The 20955-nt window shown below is 42.7% G+C and overlaps 1 protein-coding gene across 4 annotated transcripts in view; it reads left to right on the top strand.

Annotated features, from left to right (window-relative positions):
- THSD7A (thrombospondin type 1 domain containing 7A) overlaps window positions 1–20955 on the top strand; it is a 221815-nt gene that overhangs the window by 185712 nt on the left and 15148 nt on the right. For all 4 annotated transcript variants that reach the window (XM_080974550.1, XM_080974552.1, XM_080974549.1 and 1 more), the window contains 6 exons: window positions 5661–5794; window positions 8814–8967; window positions 9756–9897; window positions 10691–10806; window positions 16315–16432; window positions 20574–20719. In XM_080974550.1, the coding sequence (XP_080830676.1) occupies window positions 5661–5794; window positions 8814–8967; window positions 9756–9897; window positions 10691–10806; window positions 16315–16432; window positions 20574–20719 (810 nt within the window). The remainder of the gene's footprint in view (window positions 1–5660; window positions 5795–8813; window positions 8968–9755; window positions 9898–10690; window positions 10807–16314; window positions 16433–20573; window positions 20720–20955) is intronic.

Genomic DNA, 20955 nt, shown 5'->3' with positions numbered 1-20955 from the left:
TGAAGACACTGACGTGTTGGATTTGGAAGGGTTTAACAATGCTTTTGGATGGCATGCATATTTATGGTATGACAAGGTTAAAGCAAATAAGGCCTTTAAGAACCATATTGTCAGAAAATCACTGTTTAATGTCTGGACAAAATATAAAGACTTGCTGGAAAATAAAACTCCAAGGTGGCTTTCACCTTTGGAAGCTAAGGCCCGAAAAAGACCCAATATGGAGGCCAAATGGCCAAAATATTGGGAAATACTAGAAAAAGATGGAGACAACTGGAAATTGCAGAGTTTGGAGAAAATGAAGGATAAAGTGCGAGACTGGTTACATTACGCTCAGATTAAAGAAGTTTTTAAAAATGACAAGAAATTAGGGTTCCAGGTGGAGAAATCAAAACTAGAAACAGAATTGTTAGAACCTAAGAGCAAGGTACTTTCAAGGATGTATAACTTGCTGTTAAAATGGAACACACAAGATGAAATGGTTAAATCGGCTATGATAAGGTGGGCACAGGACATTGGGTATAATATTATGTTTGAGGACTGGGAAAGGTTGTGGAGTACTGGATTGAAATTTACTGCATGTAACGCTTTGAAAGAAAATGTAATGAAAATGATATATAGATGGTATATGACCCCAGTCAAACTTGCAAAAATATACCACCTGACTGACAATAAGTGTTGGAAATGTAAAGAGTGTGAAGGAACATTCTTCCACCTCTGGTGGACTTGCCCTAAAGTGAAGGCATTCTGGGAAATGATTTATAATGAACTGAAAAAGGTATTTAAATATACCTTCACTAAGAAACCAGAGGCCTTTCTTTTGGGTATTGTCGGCCAAGGGGTGGTAAAGAAGGACCGGACATTTTTTATGTATGCAACAACAGCAGCAAGGATACTACTCGCAAAGCATTGGAAAGCTCAAGATCTACCCACACTGGAAGAATGGCAGATGCAACTGATAGACTACATGGAACTGGCTGAGATGACCGGCAGAATTCGTGACCTGGGAGAAGAGAGGACTGAGGAGGATTGGAAGAAATTTAAGAATTATTTACAAAAACATTGCAACTTGAGTGAATGTTAAACAGGATGCTAGATCAAAATAATTGAGCACCACTAATTTAGATGATTTAAGAAAATAAGTGAGATTGAGAAAATATAACCCTTTTTGAGAACTAGAAGATTATGAAATATAGAAGGGATATAAGAATGCAAATAAGATAATAAATTGCTGACAAAATGTTATAACGATGAAAGTGGGAGCGGGAGATGTGAGGAAGTCCAAAGAAAATGTGAAACTATGTTAAGATATATGTTACATTGTTTATTATGTTTATTTCTATTGTAAAACCCAATAAATATTTATAAAAAAAAAGAAAAAAAGAAAGTGCCAGATAAAATTAACAAAGTTTCTAGATGAGCAGCTGTAATGCATAGCTACAAATTCACCAGTAATAATAAATAAAATGACAGGGCAGAAAGAAAGAAGAACAGCGCAAAGCAGCTTTGTAAATTAACCCATAAAAATTACTAGCTTATTTGGGGTTTGGCAGAGGAGAGACAGCAGCCCACTGCATTTCTGTACAGCAAAGGAAACTTCTCTAATCTGGCAGCCAACTTAGTTTCCATGTTAGGTAAACAAGAAGGCGCTCCTGTTCATTGCTCATTCACCTGCATACATTTTTATATTCTTGCTTACATGGGATGCGGGTGGCGCCTTGGTCTAAACCACTGAGACTCTTGAGCTTGCTGATCGTAAGGTCAGCAATTCGAATCTGCATGACAGGGTGAGCTCCTGTCGCTTTGTCCCAGCTCCTGCCAACCTAGTAGTTCAGAAGCATGGCATACCAGTGCAAGTAGATAAATAGGTACCGCTTCGGTGGGAAGGTAAACAGCATTTCTATGCGCTCTGGCTTCTGTCATCGTGTTCTGTTGCACCAGAAGCGGTTTAGTCATGCTGGCCACATGGACCCAGAAAGCTGCCTGTGGACAAATGCTGGCTCCCTTGGCCTGAAAGTGGAGATGAGCACCGCACCCCATAGTTGCCTTTGACTGGACTTAACTGTCCGGGGTCCTTTACCTTTTATCTTTCCCTATACTTGCCTACATGCAAACACCTGTGATAGCTTGTGGCTATCAGGCAAATGCTGAAATACAAAGCAGCTCTGGACCAATGACACCAATGTTGGGCCTCCTAATGAGGCAGGAGTTTTTGCATGAAGAAGAAAAAACGTGTGTGCAGGAAGGGGTGGTCACAACTGATCACAAACTGCAGTGTTCTGATGCAGTGGGCCCTGAATGTATCATGTCCTTTTGTAGTTTTCTGCAGTACATCCCTGGCAGGGGATGAGGAACTGCTGGTCTGGATGCAATTGATGCCACAGCAGCAGTAAAAAGCAATGCAATTGTAAACAGTCTGGAGCACAATTCCAAATGGGATGTTCTAAAGAGCCGAAAGCTTAGCCTTAGAGGATACATCTTTTAATATTAAATACACTTCGCTCTAAGTCTGTAAGTGTGGAAATCCCACACATGCAGCCTGTGTCAGTGGCCAGACAGCTGCTTGAGGCTGTGTAATTAATCTGCACCTTATCTCCAGCTTAAAGGAAATCAAGAAGCTAAATACAAGTCTGTGTTTGCAATGAAAGCACCACATGGAAAGCATTATAACATAAAATACTGAAACATAAAGGTAAGGTTCAGTAGATGGAGTAGGTCAAGAGAAGAGTTTAAATTAATTTATTCATTGGGCATTCTGTTATATTGTTGCTGGATTTTTCCTCTTAAATGTTTGTTAGGCATCTCAGGCAATAAAGGGTTAGAGAATGGACTAAGACTGCAATCCTAACCCCATTTACCTGGGAGGAAGCCCCATTGAATTCAATAACATATTCTTCTTCTGAGTAGACATGGTTAAAATTGCGCTGTAACTGAAATTGAGGAAAAACAGTAGGTTTCGAAATTACAGAAGCAAAAGAATGACTTCTTAGTTTTTCTCTTAGGTACTGCAAATGAAACAAATGCAAAGAAATTCCGCAGCTTCAGGAGAATAGTTTAATGACCAAAGAAGTCTCCGTCTCAAATGTGTATCTAGCCACACAAGGCTCTTAATCAGAGAACTGTATAGCCAATACAGTGGACACCTGTAAAAATAACCCCCTCCCCCCAGTAAGAAGAACATAAAATAAACAAATTCCACAGACCATAAGGTGTTGAAGAGGCACCAATAATGTTTCAAAGAAGCATTTCTTATTCATCATAGATAACATACAGTGGATGAATAGTGCACCAACTAAAGGTGGAGTTCTGTCATTCCTGGGAGGGTGACTGAGAAGCCTTAGGATGTGGCAAAAGGGTTGGACCGCTAGCAGAGAGGGAAGCCTGTCATCAGGGGCTCCCTGGCGGGCTGGTGGAAAGAAACCTCCACTGCCAGTGGTATTCCCCATATGGTTGAGACCAAAAGAAGGCCTTTCAGCCATGTGTCCTGGAGGCCATGTATTTACCAGATTGTAAATGGTCAGTGCCATCAATGGACAGAGAATAATAATTTAATAATGTGCTACAGACGGGGTGGATTTAGGGGGGCGCAACCAGTTTGGTTGCACTAAGTGTGGAGCTGCAGGGGGTGTTGCAACTAAGAAGTAGACTGGAAGGCAAAAGGTGGGGTGCCAAATTTGGGTGTTGCATGGGACGCCACATTGAAATTTAAGATCCCAAGGTCTGCCACTGCAGTCAGAGCCCAGCCATTCTGCAGAAGCTCATCTCTAGACAGCAGCTTCAAATAAGTGCTTTCCAGCAATGTGAGAGAATAGAGGCAGAAACCTGCTTAGAGTAGACCTGTTGAAAACGGTGGGGTTAACTTAAGTCTCATTGATTTCCATGGATCTGCTTTAAGTACGGGCTCACCCTTGCATTTTGCAAGGGTTGCCGCTTTTTAGGTTGATGAGCTTCATGCTTTGAAGCAGCATTACTATTTCCGATTATCCATTTTGCTTCCTAACTATTGTTTTTATTTACCTTTGCTTGTTCCCTTGCGTTCATGGCCAACACCTGCCCCAGGCTCAGGTAAGAGTCTGTGAAACAGATGCACTGCCTTCAAGCATGTTTCCGGATAAAATCCCCTAATATGTGCCTTGTTTGTCTCCTCTGGGTGTAACTTTTCCTTAAGACTGTACATATGCTACCTGTCATGTGTTCATGTATACAACTGCAACTGGCTTCATCAACAGTGGAAGAGGGGAGAAAATGGCGATGGACACAGAAAGCTGAATGAAAAACAGGTTATAGCTGTATTACAAACAGCCATTCCAAGGGCTGAAACATAGGTGGCAATGACTGATAAGGAACCCAGGGGATACTGTGAGAGAAGAGGAAGCAGGGACAAGATGCTCAACCCTCTGTAGCCAACCAAGAGTTGAAGAGTGACTCTGTCTGTAGTAGGAAACCTGTTCTGCCTACATAGGCTTCTTGTGTGTTCTAGAACCCTGGAAAATAGGGGTTTTAAAACATGCAAGGAGCCTACAGATGTTGGCTGTGCTGCCATGCCATAAGGCCAACCAAGGGGTGGGTGATGATGGGGAGGAATCCTATGAAGAAGCTCAGTGGAAGTGGAAGTCTTGTCTTGGTAGACCTTTTCAGTCCCAGGACACTGCTTCCATCTCATTCTCTCCCCTTCTTTCCTGCCACGCCAAGTACAGTCACTTTAGGTCAGGAGTGTGTTTTCCAAAGCACAGTGAAGCATATGCTAACGGAATATCGAGTGTCTCATATTTCACACATATTCAGATAAGGGGCCAAAATGCTACGCAAGCCTAAAAGGTTATCACTCCTAAGGCGTATTATGTTCTTCAGACACCCATAGCTACATTTAGCAATGGGGTGGGCCAGAGTCTCTGGAGTCTGGAAACAGTGTCAACTGCTGCCTGGCTCAGTCAAGAACTATGATCTCATTTAAGAACAACTGACCCAAGGTAAGTCCTTGGGATGTCAGTCTCTGAGCCCAACACAAATGAGGCTGGGAGGCAGAATGCAGGGCAGAGGAACAAGTAAACATCTAACAGGCGGGACTGTGAGCTGACAACAACCAAGAGGAAGTACAGGAGCTAGAAGCATAGCAAGGCCTTGCCAAAAATCTGTGATTTTTGCCCTGTAGAAACACCTGGGAGCAAGGCACATTTTACTCAAAGGGGCTCCCGAGTAGAATTGCATGGGGGTGCACTGCAAGATAGGCTCCTATAGATGTTTGGCAAATAAAGTGCACAAAGAGTGAGACAGGTGCTGCTGAGGATCAAAGACTGATGTGATAATAGGGTAGGAAGGCAATTTCAGGAAGAGGAGTTGAAGAGCAATTGCCCTGAAATTCCTCCCACCTGACCTTGTGCAGCAGCTGCTCAAAAAGAGAGACGAAAGCCTCACAATTGTGTGTCTCAAGGGGGCAGAGTGAGCGAAGACAGGCCTTGCTGAAAGGCTAATTTTATATACTCTTGCTTGTCAGTGCTGATCACAAATGCATGCCTGCTAACTTCCACAGGAAATGATCCCCCCCCCCACTTTAATGGAAAGTACTGTTTTCTGATAAATAAAGCTTAAGATATTTCTGATTCCAGTTGTTAAGTTGCACGCTTGCACATAAAGCAAGTTCATGTTTTGTGTGTGCATTCCAGGTATATGAGGTAGTCCCGTGCCACAGCGACTGCAGCCAGTACATCGGGGTCACTGAGCCCTGGAGCGTGTGCAAAGTGACAAACGTGGACTTAAAGGAGAATTGTGGAGAAGGTGTGCAAACCAGGAAAGTAAGGTGAGCGAAACATGGGCACTGGCACTTCCAGGTGAGGAGCACGGGAGCTTTCATCCTTAAAGGGAAATTTTATTTGGAATAGTAGTTTCCAGCAGAAAAAGTCTCTACTACCAAATCTTCCAGCCTCAGACACTTCCTAATATTTAATTGCACTGTACAGTATAGCAAAAGTCATAACAATGTTAGTCTCACTTTTTTTCTTTATTCAAAACCAAAATATTTATTTTAGATTTTCAGATGCCATTGTATAATCATGAAAGGGGTGGGAAAGTTTCGTTTCTTTGGAAACTTGGCAAGCCCAAGGTACAACAACTCAAGTGAATGACACTAGTGATGTTGCTGACAAATTGAAACCCAATTTATACAAATTTAATTTAATTAGTCCTAATTTCTAAACCTGAGTGTTAAAAAAATTGTTGCTGCTCTTTAGTTCTCATATTTTTATGATTGTTTGAATTGTTGTTTTTCTTTTTATGTACTACGGTACAGTATTTCAAAAAGTAAGCTTTTGATCCATTTTTAGTGACCAAAATGCCAAAAACTACACTACCAAACATGGGTTGTCCAGATTGTTCCAGACATTTCAGCGATTAAGGGAGCTGAATACTGGCTATGTCCGGAAAATTCTAGACGTATGGCAACCCTAACGTAAACTGCCCTGGGAATTTATTTATTGAAAGACAGTATAAAAACAAGTGTGCAGAAGGAAAGCATATCTCTTACTTGGCTTTCCTTCTGCCTTTACCCATTCTTTCTTGGCACAAAAAGTTACCATTGTTTCCAGTGGAGTTTACTTCCACTTGGCTTAGCGTGGGCGGTTTGGGGAGGGGGGCGTTGTTGTGTTTTTGTTCCTGTTTCATGCACAATTTCAGAGCTTTGCAGTGTGCCTTTGGAATCATGGTGGCTCAGTATGATAGGTGTCCAATTATGATCTGGTATGACAAGAGACTCAATGACAAGCGCCCTAATGAGCGCTTTATTGTTGGGAACATTTGCTGTGAAGTGCCTAATGTTCATTTTCATCTGCTACAGGTATATTATTCTGCTGTCAAGTTTCACAAGGTTATGTTCAAAACAGAGGCTCACTTTGAAGCTACGAAAGATTTATTTGGGGAATGCCGTCTTTCTAGCTTTCAAATTTCCGCTAGAAGAAATTGGCAATAGTAACTATGATAGATACTCCTTTTCCTACTGATAATTTGTTCTCCCTGTAGCCCTGCTGTACCCCATGTTAAAGCAGGGAGTATAGTAACCTAGAAAGATAATAGATCTTGTCTGTACCATCAAAGCCAAATGTGGGGCGGGGGGGGGGGGGGAGTCTATTATTCATTCCAAATATTGAAATCTCAGCCCAGTAGAATTAAAATCCAGAAACACCTTTGCTTCCTGAATGTTAAATGCTAAATTTCATCAAGTCATTTTGTGCAGGCAGAGGGTCTCCAAGCCCTGTGTTCACAGTATGACCACCTCATTGTAAAGATGCTCTGATTTGAATCTTGACAGCTTGAAATGATGGGATAAACAGCAGTTGAAAGAGTTGACAATATTGGCATGTGAGTACAGCCAGGATTTGAAGGCATTTCAGTATACTGCCCCTTCTGGTGTGAGACTCAAACTTAATCATATTTCAGATGTGTATTTGCACATTGCATTACAATTACTTCTCCTTCCCCACCCCAGAAATTTTGGTTTATTTCACCAAGCTGAATTTAAGAAAACTGGATGATGATCCTTGATGTAGAAATAACTCCTAGATATAATTAATATAATTACTACTGGTCAGTGCTCCCCCCCCCTTGAAAAATAGGTGCTGGTACTCACCATGAAGTTGTTACAGTAAGTAACCAAAAAAGGGTGCCAGTACTGTGTACCCTTGAGTACCTCGGGGGCGGGGGGGAAGGGAGCACTGCTACTAGTATTCACAATAGCAGGAAAACATAAGTTACAGGCTATGCAGGATGAAAAATGAAACAGGGCGTTAACCACCTAATCTGATGTTGGTGTCAGGATTTATTTAGCCATAGGCATATAAAGGAAGTAGTGAAGTATAGTAATTAGCAAAGCAATCTTAACCCTCAGATAAGCTGGCTGTAGGGGTCAGGATGCAGTGGAGTTTCCCTTCTGCCAAAGTGTACATTAGTAAACCAACTGGGCATGTGCAAAGTAAGGTTCAAATTGCTTTAAAGAAGGAAGTCCTGTGGATGAAGAGAACCAAGGCTACCTTTGCATTGATGCTGCAGGATCCAGGGTCACTCCATAGCTTATCCCTGCCAGCAAGTAACCTAAATATGGGCAGCTGCATTTGTGCACATTTACACAGTCCTACCCTTAGCCAAGGGACTCGGGTGGCGCTGTGGGTTAAACCACAGAGCCTAGGACTTGCCGATCAGAAGGTTGGCGGTTCGAATCCCTGCAACGGGGTGAGCTCCCATTGCTCGGTCCCTGCTCCTGCCAACCTAGCAGTTCGAAAGCACATCAAAGTGCAAGTAGATAAATAGGTACCACTCTGGCTGGAAGGTAAACGGCGTCTCCGTACACTGCTCTGGTTCACCAGAAGCGGCTTAGTCATGCTGGCCACATGACCCGGAAGCTGTCTGTGGAGAAACGCTGGCTCCCTCGGTCTATAGAGCGAGATGAGCACCGCAACCCCAGAGTCGGTCACGACTGGACCTAATGGTCAGGGGTCCCTTTACCTTTACCTTTACTCTTAGCCAATGTGATGTCCTCCAGAGGTTCCTGGGTAACATTTCCCATCAGCCCCAGCCAGCAAGGCCTGTGGCCAGGGATTATTGGAGCTGTAGTCCCAAACCATCTGGAGGGCTTTATGTTGGCTACCACTGCTCTAGATTATGTGTTCCTTGGAGCAGGACCCTTGCATGTTTCCCTTAATCTGCAAAGTCCTGTGTCTATTGGCTTTGCTCTATAACGTATACTTAAAAATCAATGCTACTGTACATTGGCAGCCTATTAAAAAATAATAATCTACATGTATATTTAGGCATGGGCTTTGTTTTTCCAGATGCATGCAGAACACCATGGATGGTCCTTCGGACACGGTTGAAGACTACCTGTGTGACCAAGAAGAGATGCCCATTGGTGCTAGAAAGTGCACATTGCCATGCCCGGAGGATTGTGTCATGTCTGAGTGGGGCCAGTGGTCTCGGTGTTCCTTGGTAAGTCATATGCTACTGAAGAGAGAGAGAGAAAAGAAAGCTAGCATTTAAGCATTTCAGAATTTTCTTGCTCAGCCTGACTCAGTGCCTATCTGGCTGTCGTTTGTCAGCTGGTAAATATGTGGTGCTGTGGGTTAAACCGCAGAGCCTAGGACTTGCCGATCAGAAGGTTGGTGGTTCGAATCCCCGCGACGGGGTGAGCTCCCGTTGCTTGGTCCCTGCTCCTGCCAACCTAGCAGTTCAAAAGCACATCAAAGTGCAAGTAGATAAATAGGTACCGCTCCGGCGGGAAGGTAAACAGCATTTCCATGCGCTGCTCTGGTTCGCCAGAAGCGGCTTAGTCATGCTGGTCACATGACCAGCTGTACGCCGGCTCCCTCGGCCAATAAAGCGAGATGAGCGCCGCAACCCCAGAGTCGGTCACAACTGGACCTAATGGTCAGGGGTCCCTTTACCTTACCTTAAATATGTTTTTATCCCATAAGTTTTCCCCTGCAAAGCTTGGTCTCTGGAGGCCACTTCTTTTTATATCTGTGGTTGCTTTTGAATGGATTTTTAAGGTTGCGTGTTTTCCATGTTGCTCATTTTAACTTTTGTTAATTGTTTCACCCTGCCTATATGTTTTTTATTTGTATTCTGATTCGAAGTCACTGTAAGCCACCCGGAGTGGTGCTTGGAAAACAGAAGGATAGCCTATTTTTTAAAAAACCAAACATATAAAATAAAACAAAGTTCCACCAGTGTATTACGTGTATCAAAGTAAAAGGATGTGTCCTCTCCTTTCTCAGCCATGTAATGGAAGCAGTGTGAGGGAACGAACAGCGGAAGTCGTGAGGCAACCTCAAGGAGGAAAGCCCTGCCCTGCTGCCGTGGAGACAGAACCCTGCAGCCTGAACAAAAACTGCTACCACTATGATTACAATGTGACAGGTACTGGTCTTAGTTAAGATGACAAGTAGGAACTGCAACAAGATGTTGCAGTGTGGAGTGTTCCTCTTCAGGGTTCCAGCCAGCACAGCAGCTACATTCCATTCCACTGTCTCCCCCACCCGCTCCAATACTCAGCTAGCATTCTGTGGCTATTGAGCATGCTCAGAACTCCTTAGGCTGTGGGGTTCTTCCAAGCCCTTTCCCGTTGTGTATTGATGGTGCCATTTTGTTGGCGCAAGTTCCAGTTTTCAGGCACTAACTGTGTTTGCTATTAGTATACGATGCAAGCTTTTTTGTTTTCTTTGAATTGCTGATCTTTTCGATCCAGAAACATCATTTGCACTGAAATCCTATGCACGCTCACAAGACCAGTAAATGCCACGGTGAGAAACATCTAGAGGATTGCAATTTTCCCCTGCAATCTTTTGCACACCTACTTGGGAATAAGCCTCATTGAACTCAATGGGACACCTGTCGAGTAAGCATGCACTGGATTCCACTGGGCTGTTGTTGGCTGCAGTTTCCTAGTAAGCTGTATAAGAGGCCTGCTGTTGGTTATTGGAATTTGGAAAATGGAATTGAATGAAACATTAGTGGGAGGTGACATTTTAGCAGTAACAGGCTGTGTAGCGATGCCGGTGTTGCGAGGCTGGTTCTGCATCTTTGTCCTGCTGCACAGGCCACTACTGCATTTTACTGTGTCCTAGTTCACTCTGGTGTAGTGAGAAAGGCATTTTCTTTCTCAATGGCTTTCTCCTCTATTCAACCCACCCTACCCCCTTGTTACCTCTAGACTGGAGCACCTGCCAGCTAAGTGAGAAAGCCGTCTGTGGTAACGGGATCAAAACAAGGATGCTTGATTGTGTTCGCAGCGATGGCAAGTCGGTTGACCTGAAGTACTGTGAAAAGGTGGGTGTTTCTTTTCCTCTTCCTTTTTCTGGTCCTGTAAATAATCCCCATCATGCTTTCATTCAGACATGGAGTCAACTGGCACAGATCTGCATGGAGCTACACTGGCAGATGCTTCTCAGTGTTATTCGAGGACTGTTAAGTACCCCTGAAAAGAGCCTGTGCCATAATCAGTGGTTTCGTCCCTTAATTTCCTGTTTGCATAAGTGTGTGAGCACAAAGGTATGCTGCTTTTTTTTAGCTCCTGAAAGTAATGGTTTGGGAACAATAAGCAATCAAGGTGAATAAGTATCATAAATCTTAATCAGGATGGTAATCACCATTTTAATTTGAAGTGGTTCCTTTGTAGTGCTTTGGACATCTGCCAACATCATTTTTGTTCAGGGTGTCCTTTCTTTTTCTTCTTGTATCTAGGGTTAGTGCCAGCTTTTCAGAATCAGGTTTGTAAGTCAAGGAACCTCTTCAATAATATTGGGGAAGCCTGCAGCATTAACAAACGAGCATGGCTCGTACATAAGGCTGCTTGAAAAATTAACCCTCACCTAGGAAACGGCTAAACTGGGGTGGGGAACCTGTGACCTCCCAGATGTTGCTAGATTCCAGCTGCCATTATTCCTGATCATTGTCCATGCTGGCTGGGGCTGATGGGAGCTGGCATCTAACTACATCTGCAAGGCCACAAGTTCTCTATCTCTCCTCCGTGTAACGGTTTCACATGCCAGCTATTCAACGCCTTCTCTGTACAGATGACGCTGTAGTTTTGAATCATGGTTGGTTTTGCATCCCACAAGCTTGTCAGTGATTAACAAGAAAATCTAGTAATCCCAGAATGTTCCTGCAGTTAAGCACAACTAAACAACGATAGGTGGGTGAACAACAAATCAGAACGGATGCACATTATGATCAGTAAAACGCAGGAATAAGTCAAGACAGGCCCCAGAAAGGAACAATGTGCTTACTCACAAGTAAAGAGTGAGAATTACCTTACTTTTGGCTCTATAAGACGCACTTTCCCCCTCCTAAAAAGTAAGGGGAAATGTGTGTGCCTCTTATGGAGCGAATACAGGCTATGCAGCTATCGCTGAAGCCAGAAGAGCAAGAGGGATCGGTGTGCACCAATCCCTCTTGCTCTTCTGGCTTCAGTGATAGTCACACAACGCCTCTTGAGTGCAGCCGGAGTGCTCCTGCCTCTTTGCTCAAGAGGCTTTGCGTTGCTTTCTTTTTTTCCTCCTCTAAAAACTAGGTGCGTCTTATGGTCGGGTGCGTCTTATAGAGTGAAAAATATGGTAGCGCCATTTAGGTCCTGTGTGAAGCAGAGTTTGGCAGATGGTGTCTTTTTTCCTTAAGACTCGAGAATCTGTAGTTTTATGAACAGACCATGGTGGCGCAGCAGCAACATTTTAATACATCTCCAAGTCTATCAAAATAGCACCAGGTTGACTTTCAGTCACTATAAATAGGACAGCAAAAGCTCTAAAGTTTGCTATGGACAAAGTGAGATTTGCACTCACTATCTCAACTTACTTATTCAGTGCTGATATATTGTAAATCTATTGAATCTACTAGTTTGGGGAAAGTAAATGCTTCCTTCTTTATGGAAGATATACTTGCACATAAACCACTTTACTCTTATGCACATTGCAAACGTGGTTGGGTCTATTTGCATTTTAAAGTATTAGGTGCAACGTGGAAAGTTCCTTTGGATGTTTGCCAGTATTTCCTATTGAAGTTAATGAGAGCTGTGTGTTTGTGTGTGCCCGTACATATGTCTCACGACAAAACCTGGCTCTCTTGTATTATTTTATATTGCTTACTTAATGAGACATGATATGAAGTGTGCCTCTTGACATGGACATTAGAGAAGCATGAATACCTTTCCCGAAACAATAAGCAATGGCGGATTTAATTCAGCAGGAAGTCAGAAGAGTCTTTACACCTGTTCATGTGGGGCTGAATTTCCCCTTCTAAACTGCCTCCCCCTTCAAACTGTCATATATGATCAATATTTTAACGTCCTGCTTTCTCTGCCTCCACATTCCTTCTTTGCTGGATCCATTTTTCTGTCCTGCCTATACTGTATGTAAGCAAGGGACATAGACCAACATGTTTCATTTATAACTCCTGTTGGCTGCCTTAAGGCCTCAGGTAAGAGCAGGATTGTTGTTGTTGTTGTTTAGTCGTTTAGTCGTGTCCGACTCTTCGTGACCCCATGGACCAGAGCATGCCAGGCACTTCTGTCTTCCACTGCCTCCCGCAGTTTGGTCAAACTCATGCTGGTAGCTTCGAGAACACTATCCAACCATCTCATCCTCTGTCGTCCCCTTCTCCTTGTGCCCTCCATCTTTCCCAACATCAGGGTCTTTTCCAGGGAGTCTTCTCTTCTCATGAGGTGGCCAAAGTACTGGAGCTTCAGCTTCACGATCTGTCCTTCCAGTGAGCACTCAGGGCTGATTTCCTTAGAGCAGGATATAAGGCTATAATAAATGAATAAGTTACAGGTGGTGGTTGGGCAGAGTGTGACTTTCCACAACATCCACCTTACCACTGGCAGTAGGCCTGAGAGCCCCACCATCTCTACCATGGCCTACTACTCGAGGGCCCCAGCCAGTGCAGCAATGCCTAGAAGAACTGAACCCCACCTCCTGACTCATCAGCTGACATCATCCAGTGGCACCAGCTTGATTGACAGATGGAGGTGGCCTCACAGACAAAACTGGAGCCCCGTGGTGGGCTAAGGTTGGACTGTGGGCCAGAGATGCCCTATTCCTGTAGCAGAACAAACCTCAAGTAAAATGTAGTTGATATATCAGCCTGATAAAATCTCAAGAGAACAATTAGGTACATTAATCTCAATGGGTCTACTCTGACTAAAACCTGACTACTACCCTCTGTATATTTTTTTAGGATAAAAAAACCCCTAGATCCTGCCTTAGGTACCCATGTTCACTGCAATATACACTCTTGTGTATAAACTGTCATTGTCTGAATGCATCCTTGATTATCTCAGAAAGTCTCCACCAATCTGCTAAGTAAGCTACTCCAACATCCTTATTGCTGCCAGGCTTAATTAATTCCCACCGCTCCCCCAGCATATTTTCGGTGTGTATTGTTGCTTATCACAAAATCTCAAAGAACAGCCGGAACACTAGTAGATCTCTGCTGGGTTCCAAAATTAACACATCACAAAACTTTCCTTGCCGGTTCCTTGAGGTTTTTGAAATTCAAATTATTTAAATTCAGGACAGACTCCATGCTGTTCAAATACCCAGAAGCTTATTGTTGCTCATTTACCTACATCAGAAGAGTTTAAACTAAGCTTTCTCTCTGCCATTCTGTGCCTGTCTTACAAACAGGCTATCAGCAGGTAAACTTCGCTTTTTAAAAAAGTAACCCACCTGAGATGCAATTCCTGCTGAGTTTAGGCAGAAATATCTTGTTAAATCCCAGACATTTACACAGATCTTAGGGTAGACTATCATCTTTCACACTATGAAGTGACTTTTTTTTTGCAACCTCTCTTAGGTAGAGAACTTTGTGTCCTGTGAATGATTTCACTAACACTGAAAACATTCAGAAATCAGTGAGAGAACATTTCAGTCTACCAGGGCATTCTTCTGTTGATTTGGAGATTGCCATACTGGAGACTAGCATGAACCTGCTGCATAGGAGCTTAACAAGAAGTTCGCTTCTATACATTTGGGCTTAAATGGAGACAATGGTTTGCAGGTGTTAATTAGTATACCAAAATCACCTAATACACATTGTTGTCCTCCATACAAACAAACAAGTCTGTGTACATAAAAATGAGGATTTCAGGCATCTGTGTCTAGTGTTAAAGGGTGAGGTTGTGTGAGAGTTGGACTTACGTGCTTTGCCCTCCTTCTCTAGTTCACCCTAGGGATTCAGAAATCTTTGCTTCTGTTTTGGTTTATTTTTGTTTTGTTTTTTTTACTAACCACAGCATATTGTTGCATCCAAACCTACTATGGTTAGTTTTAACTGGTTTACTAAAGTGTTTGCATTAAACCATGGTTTATGAAGATGACTTTCTTTAGTAAATCATAGTTAAGATTAGGGTTTGAATGTAACACTAAACCGAAGCCAATCAGAAACAGAAGTGGGAACTTCTGATCCCTTCATGGCCACTCCGGAAGAGAGAGGAGGAGGGGAGTGTGCAGTCCTGAAGTTCACAGAGCTCATAGCATTAACCCATATTTTAACATTGCATGTGAAGACAGCCTGCAACCTGGCATCTGGTTTTCAACATGCGGGCTTTGGGAGGAAGGAGTAACATTCAGTCATGTGAGCTCTCACCCACAATTGAGGAAAAACAACTGCTGGCTGTAAGAACTGGGCCTTGATTTTAGACTTGGGAATGCACCTCAGTTTATTCTCTGTCTTCCTTATACTTTGTTCTGTTGCTGTTTAGGGGGCTATGTCTACAGCCACCTCAGACCTTCTGCTTAATAGCCAAGTGCTAGGAATGAATGCTGGCTTTCTGCAAGTTCAGGGTTTAAGCTGAGTAAGGTTTGGGAATTTGTTTAGCATTAGCACATTCATCCTTAAATCTGGCTCAGTCAGATTTCCCAGAATCATGTATGTTGGTGATGGAAAAGCATTTCTGCACATTTACACGTGATGTCCACCCAGTACAGGTTGGCTGTGGAAACACTAGCATAGCACCAATATTTCTTAGGGTAAGTCAGTGTGTAGAGCTGTCTGTGTGTATAGAGTTTGAAGCTACTGTTGTAGCTTTCCTATTTAGAGATTTCAGAAGCGAAATAACGAGTGATGCCATTTGCAGAACAGAAGAGAGGTCTCCAGCCTCATTTGTGGTTGTTAATGATGCTGCAACTGTTCAGCTCAGAATGTGCAGGCGCACGTCTTATACTGATGGGTAGATAGATGTTAAATGCCTATATTATAGCTGCACAATGTAGCTGATAGCTTCTAACAGCTGTGCTAAATTTCAGACAATATACCACTTAGAATGATGTTCCTTCACTGATCCTCAATTCTGGATATTGAGACAGTAACAAAATTATGTTTAAGGTGTTGTTTGCAGGGACGTTTCTAGGTCCTTAAGAGACTTTTGGATGCAGCTCAGTGACACAAATTTGCATAAAAGCTGTGTGTACTAGTTTCTTCTATGTATAGTTGAAAATGTAGGCCCAGGAGAGGGGAAGCTATCATGTACTATTCAAAAAAGGAGGGAAAGGCCAGGAGTTCAGGGGCCCAGTGGAAAAGACCCCCTGACAACCCGCTTCTCTGTCTATATTTTATTCAATGATTTGGAACATGTTTAGGTTCTTATATGAATTGCTGCAATTCTGAACAAGCATTTACTGACTAATACATTTATGTAGTTGATTTCTCTCTTTTGTCGTCATAATTATTAACTTCTATTCAAAGGAGTGGTCACCTTCAATTCAGCTGTTATCCAGTGGCATGAACATCTTGCACGATGACTTACTGATAGTAGAATCATTCTTTTTTCTTTTTTATTAGCTTGGCTTGGAAAAGACCTGGCACATGAATACATCTTGTGTGGTAGAATGCCCTGTGAACTGCCAGCTGTCGGACTGGTCTCCGTGGTCTGAGTGCTCTCAGGCTTGTGGCCTAGCCGGTAAGTTTGGGAGATTCTCTTTGATGCTTAAACGTCTTAAAACATGAGCCTCCAGCTCATACCAGCCACTGAGAAACAGAAGGGGAAATTGCTTGGATAAAGAGATTTGTAGGGTTAGGGAGGTTTGCTTTGCCTGCCTGCAAGCTTCCCTTATGCCACGCTTGTGCTAAGAGGATCAGGATTGTCAAAATCCATTTCTGACTTAGATAATGGAAATGAGAGATGGCAAAACTCTGCAGGAAACTATTGCAGGGGACTATATTTGTGACTGGCAGATCAGAGTAAACATAAAACAATTTTAGGCCCTGAGAAGCACCCAAAGGTACTGGGCTGCTTTCCTACAAATTCAGTTAGCATCAATATATTGTTATAAATGCATCTATTTTCAGGTTGTAGATTCCAGAAAATCAAGGAATATCTTGACATAAACACAAAGTTCTGTTTGCGCTTAGAATTAAATTGTGTTGAACAATTTTACAAATATGTGTAAGGCGAGAAACCTTAGTAGGTGATTCAAGTGTTACAGTTTCCTCTAGAATCTGGTTTAACAAACCAAGAGTCTGCCTGTACTCTTTCTGTGTAGCTATTTTCATCCCTAGAGCAAATTCCTTCTCCCCACTTAAGCTGTTGGTTGGCACCATCCTTAATCATGGTTAAGAGTAACCAGGGTTACATTTAACCAGGATCTGAAACTAGTTCGAAATAGTTGAAACTCTGCAACGATGAAAGCATACAGCCAGTGGCAACCACAGTGTTGTAGACATTGGCCACATGTGGACAATCATATCTTGTCCATTCTAATTTGAACAAGCCACTTGCGCGGCATACTTTTGTTCTGTTTCTCGCTTCATGAAAGCAGGGGAAACAAGCAGGAATCTGCAGTAAACTACAGTGGTACCTTGGTTTGCAACCGCTTTGGATTACAACCACATCAAACCCGGAAGTGCATGTCCCTTTTTTGGATTACAACCCATTTTTTTTTATTACAACCCATTTTTTGGGGGGGAGGCCCCAATAGCAAAAGCGCACCTTGGGTTGCAACCTGTTTTGGTTTACAACTGGACTTCCAGAAATGATTATGGTTGTAAACCAAAATACCACTGTATTATCTCCAAACTGGGAAATGATAGTTAATGGCTTCCTTGCAAGCCAGGTTGTTAAGCCATGGTTTAAATTTGGCTCAATGTTCTGGCTTGCCTGGAAGCCATTAATCATAGTATCCAAATCTAGGCATAACAGGAAACTATAGTTGACTGCATTTTCCTGGCTTGTCGCTCAACTCGTGTGAAGTCACTCCATGTAGGGGAATGAGGTTTGTTCATATCTTTGCTTCCCAAGTCAAGGTATGATAGTCTAAATCACAGAATCATAGCATTGTAGAGTTGGGACCATGAGGGTCATCCAGTCCAACCCCCCTGCAATGCAGGAATCTTTTGCCTAACATGGGGCTCGACCTATGGCCGAGATTAAGTGTCTTGTGCTCTACCATTGTTCATCGAGTATATATTTGGGGTCACTTATATGACATTGTCATCCCTCACCTCATGCACAAGATAAGTCGTTTCTTTTGTGCTACCGTATTGGGAAGGGCATCACACCACAACACTGCGTGCACTAACTGCATTCATGGCTAGGGGCATTTGACTTATTCAGCATCTCAGCAGGAGACAGAGGATTATAGCTAGCTTCTAATATAGCTCTGCTGCCACTCAGTGGACTCTCAAGGGAAGCTTGTATAAAATTTCATTCCTCTGGGGATGGAATGTAACTCAAGTAGTCAGCTGCACAAGAGGCAACAGGTATTATTATTATTTAAAATAATTATTCTAATCATTCTCTTTCTATAACACTATTATGCCTTTTAACTAAGGGCTCATCCAGGCTTCCTTTCGTGTTGCGTTTCTAGGCATAGGCCTGGGCTTTGTGCTCGAGTGGTTTGCTTGCTTGTTTGTTTTTCCCAACGCTTTCCCTGGAGAAACCCATGTTTCACTGCTGAATTGGAGCAAATGGCAGTCAGGTTTTCCACGGACTGCCGTTTTGCTCCATTTCAGAGGTAAAATGCAGGTTTTTCCGGGGACAACACCACGACAAAAACAACAACAACAAAACAAAACCCACCCCCCAAAAACCCTGTTCAGACATGGAGCTTTAAAGTGCAGACCTGTACCTAGAAAGTACGGCGTGAATGGAAGTCCTAGTATGATGTCTACTTGTAGTGACAAATACCACAGTGCATTTTGGTTCAGATGAAACAAGACACTGAAATAAGGCTTTATTGCCATCACTGGTCAATGAGCCTTTTAGTGCTACTACAAGTCACGCACACACACTCTCGCACACTCGTCCTTGTGCTAGTGCTGTAGTGACATCTGTCTCCGTAATGAAATGTAATACCTTAGGAAGAAAGGAACAGAATCAACCCAGAGGATCACAAAAGGGATGAAGGAACACAAGTCCTTGGAAATAGAGCCTGGGTCCTCCAGCACTCCTGGGTAGCGTCTCTGCCTTAGCTGGCCTGAAGATTAATGGCTGCTAAATCCACACTGCTTTAATTTTCTTTTAAGTCTTGTTGAAATATCCTGTTTTCTTTGAAAATTCTCGGTTCATAATAATGTCTGGGAAGACAAAGAGGATAAACAAACCTCCGTCTGCTTTCTAAGTATTTTTTCTCTTGTGAGACTAGTAGACGTCTATGTTTATTTGGGAGGGGGGAGTATCAAAGAATTTATAAACTAAACAAGTATTTAAACCAAAGAAAGATAATGTGAATGAATCACCTTTATTAAATGCTCCTAGGTTTGGAACTTTTGACTTTGGAAGGAAGATGCTACTGCATACAAAACACCAATATTTTGATTCCCCCTTAAAACATTCTGTTTTTTCTGTGGTTGTAAACAAAGTTTGTCATCCTCAGGCACAGGTTGCAAACTCGTTAAGCCCTTAATACTTACCCCAAATTTATTTACTTTATTTATTAGAATAAGAGCTACAAACAACTTAACAAAAGAGTGTACATAATAAAATCCCTAGAGGGATCAGATCCAATCATGAAATGGGACTTGATTTAACTCATAGCAAGTGGACTTATTTGCTGTTTTCTTTGGACACGGCACCACTTCCTCAAAACCAGTTCTGCGAAAACTGGGATGAGGTGCAATTCCTATAATTATAATAGTATCAGAACAAGTTTTTCTGCTAAACAATTCAATACATGCAATTCACAACCCAATGCTAAATAACTTTTTACAATTCTTCTGAGGTCAATGACATTTACTTCCTATTTAATACGCATATTAATTATCATCAAGAGATCCACCCTCATGCAGCAGCTGATTTTCTGTCCCACCTTCTCCCTGGCAGTCCTGCAAGCTCCTAGAAAAGGCACCTCCAAGAGTTGGAAGACTCTGCTGAATGAAGTGGGCCATGACAACCCCATACATAGAAAATGATTCCATGCATTTTTCTGTGCCTTCCTCCTTTCTGCTTAGCCCCTCATGTCACAGACTACCCCAACTTATAAGGAACATTTTATGGGTGGCTTCTAGGGCTGTTGGGGTGAGGATAGGAAGGCAAAGCCAACTTTGGCCTACACTGTGGACAGATCTCTGGATCCAACTTCTTCATCATTTTCTTCTTTTTCTTCTGATTATTATTGTTACGCATGACCATCACTATACATAGCGTAGCACAGAGTTGCATAGAAAGCAAAATACTGACAGGCCCCTCCCCACCCCTCAAAATCTTAGACCACAGCTCAAATTGCCCCTTTGGATGGCCCAGTATGGCCTAACAACATGAAGAACCTATATCGGCCTCCAGCTAAGAAATGGCATTTCTCTCATTTGCCCAGGAGATTGATTAGGCACAAGATCTCCTTTTGCTCATTCCTTAGTCTCTGTTGATGTCACGGGGTCTTCCACATGTTGTTGACCTCCATTTCCCATCAGCCCCAGCCGGCAAGGCCAATGGTCAGTCATAGTGGGAGCTGAAACTATACACACATTCACAACCTGTTCCTTATTGCTTTCAGACCCAGGTCTGGATTAATGAATAATGAAAGCCAGAGGCTGAGACTCCTTGATGTGTGAGACTAATGTCATTGTTACATTCTCGCTTCTCTTCCTCTCTCTGTGTTCTGAAGGAAGGATGATACGCAGGAGAACTATTATTCAACCTTTCCAAGGTGACGGGAGACCTTGTCCTTCACTAATGGAGCAGTTCAAACCATGTCCAGTAAAGCCCTGTTATCGGTGGCAGTATAGTCAGTGGGCTGAATGCAAAGTTGAGGTAAAACACAAGTTTGAAGCCTTTCCCTCCATCTCATCCTCAGATACATACACACACAAATGGCTTATTATATTGTTTATTAAGTACCTCTACACTTCATTCTAATGAGGTATCAAAAGGTGAGCTGAGCACTACCTTAGACTTTTTAAGTGAAATGGAAACCAGCCTGTCTCACTCTTGTGACTCAATTTCCAGTGTTTAGCGAGGAACGTCTCATGAGGACGATAACATTTCAG

The sequence above is a fragment of the Podarcis pityusensis genome (genome assembly GCF_964106645.2).
Source record: "Podarcis pityusensis genome assembly, chromosome: 12".
In the NCBI taxonomy this organism is placed as follows: domain Eukaryota; kingdom Metazoa; phylum Chordata; class Lepidosauria; order Squamata; family Lacertidae; genus Podarcis; species Podarcis pityusensis.
The sequence above is the reverse complement of the archived record's forward strand: the minus strand, read 5'-3'. Positions and strand labels throughout refer to the sequence as shown.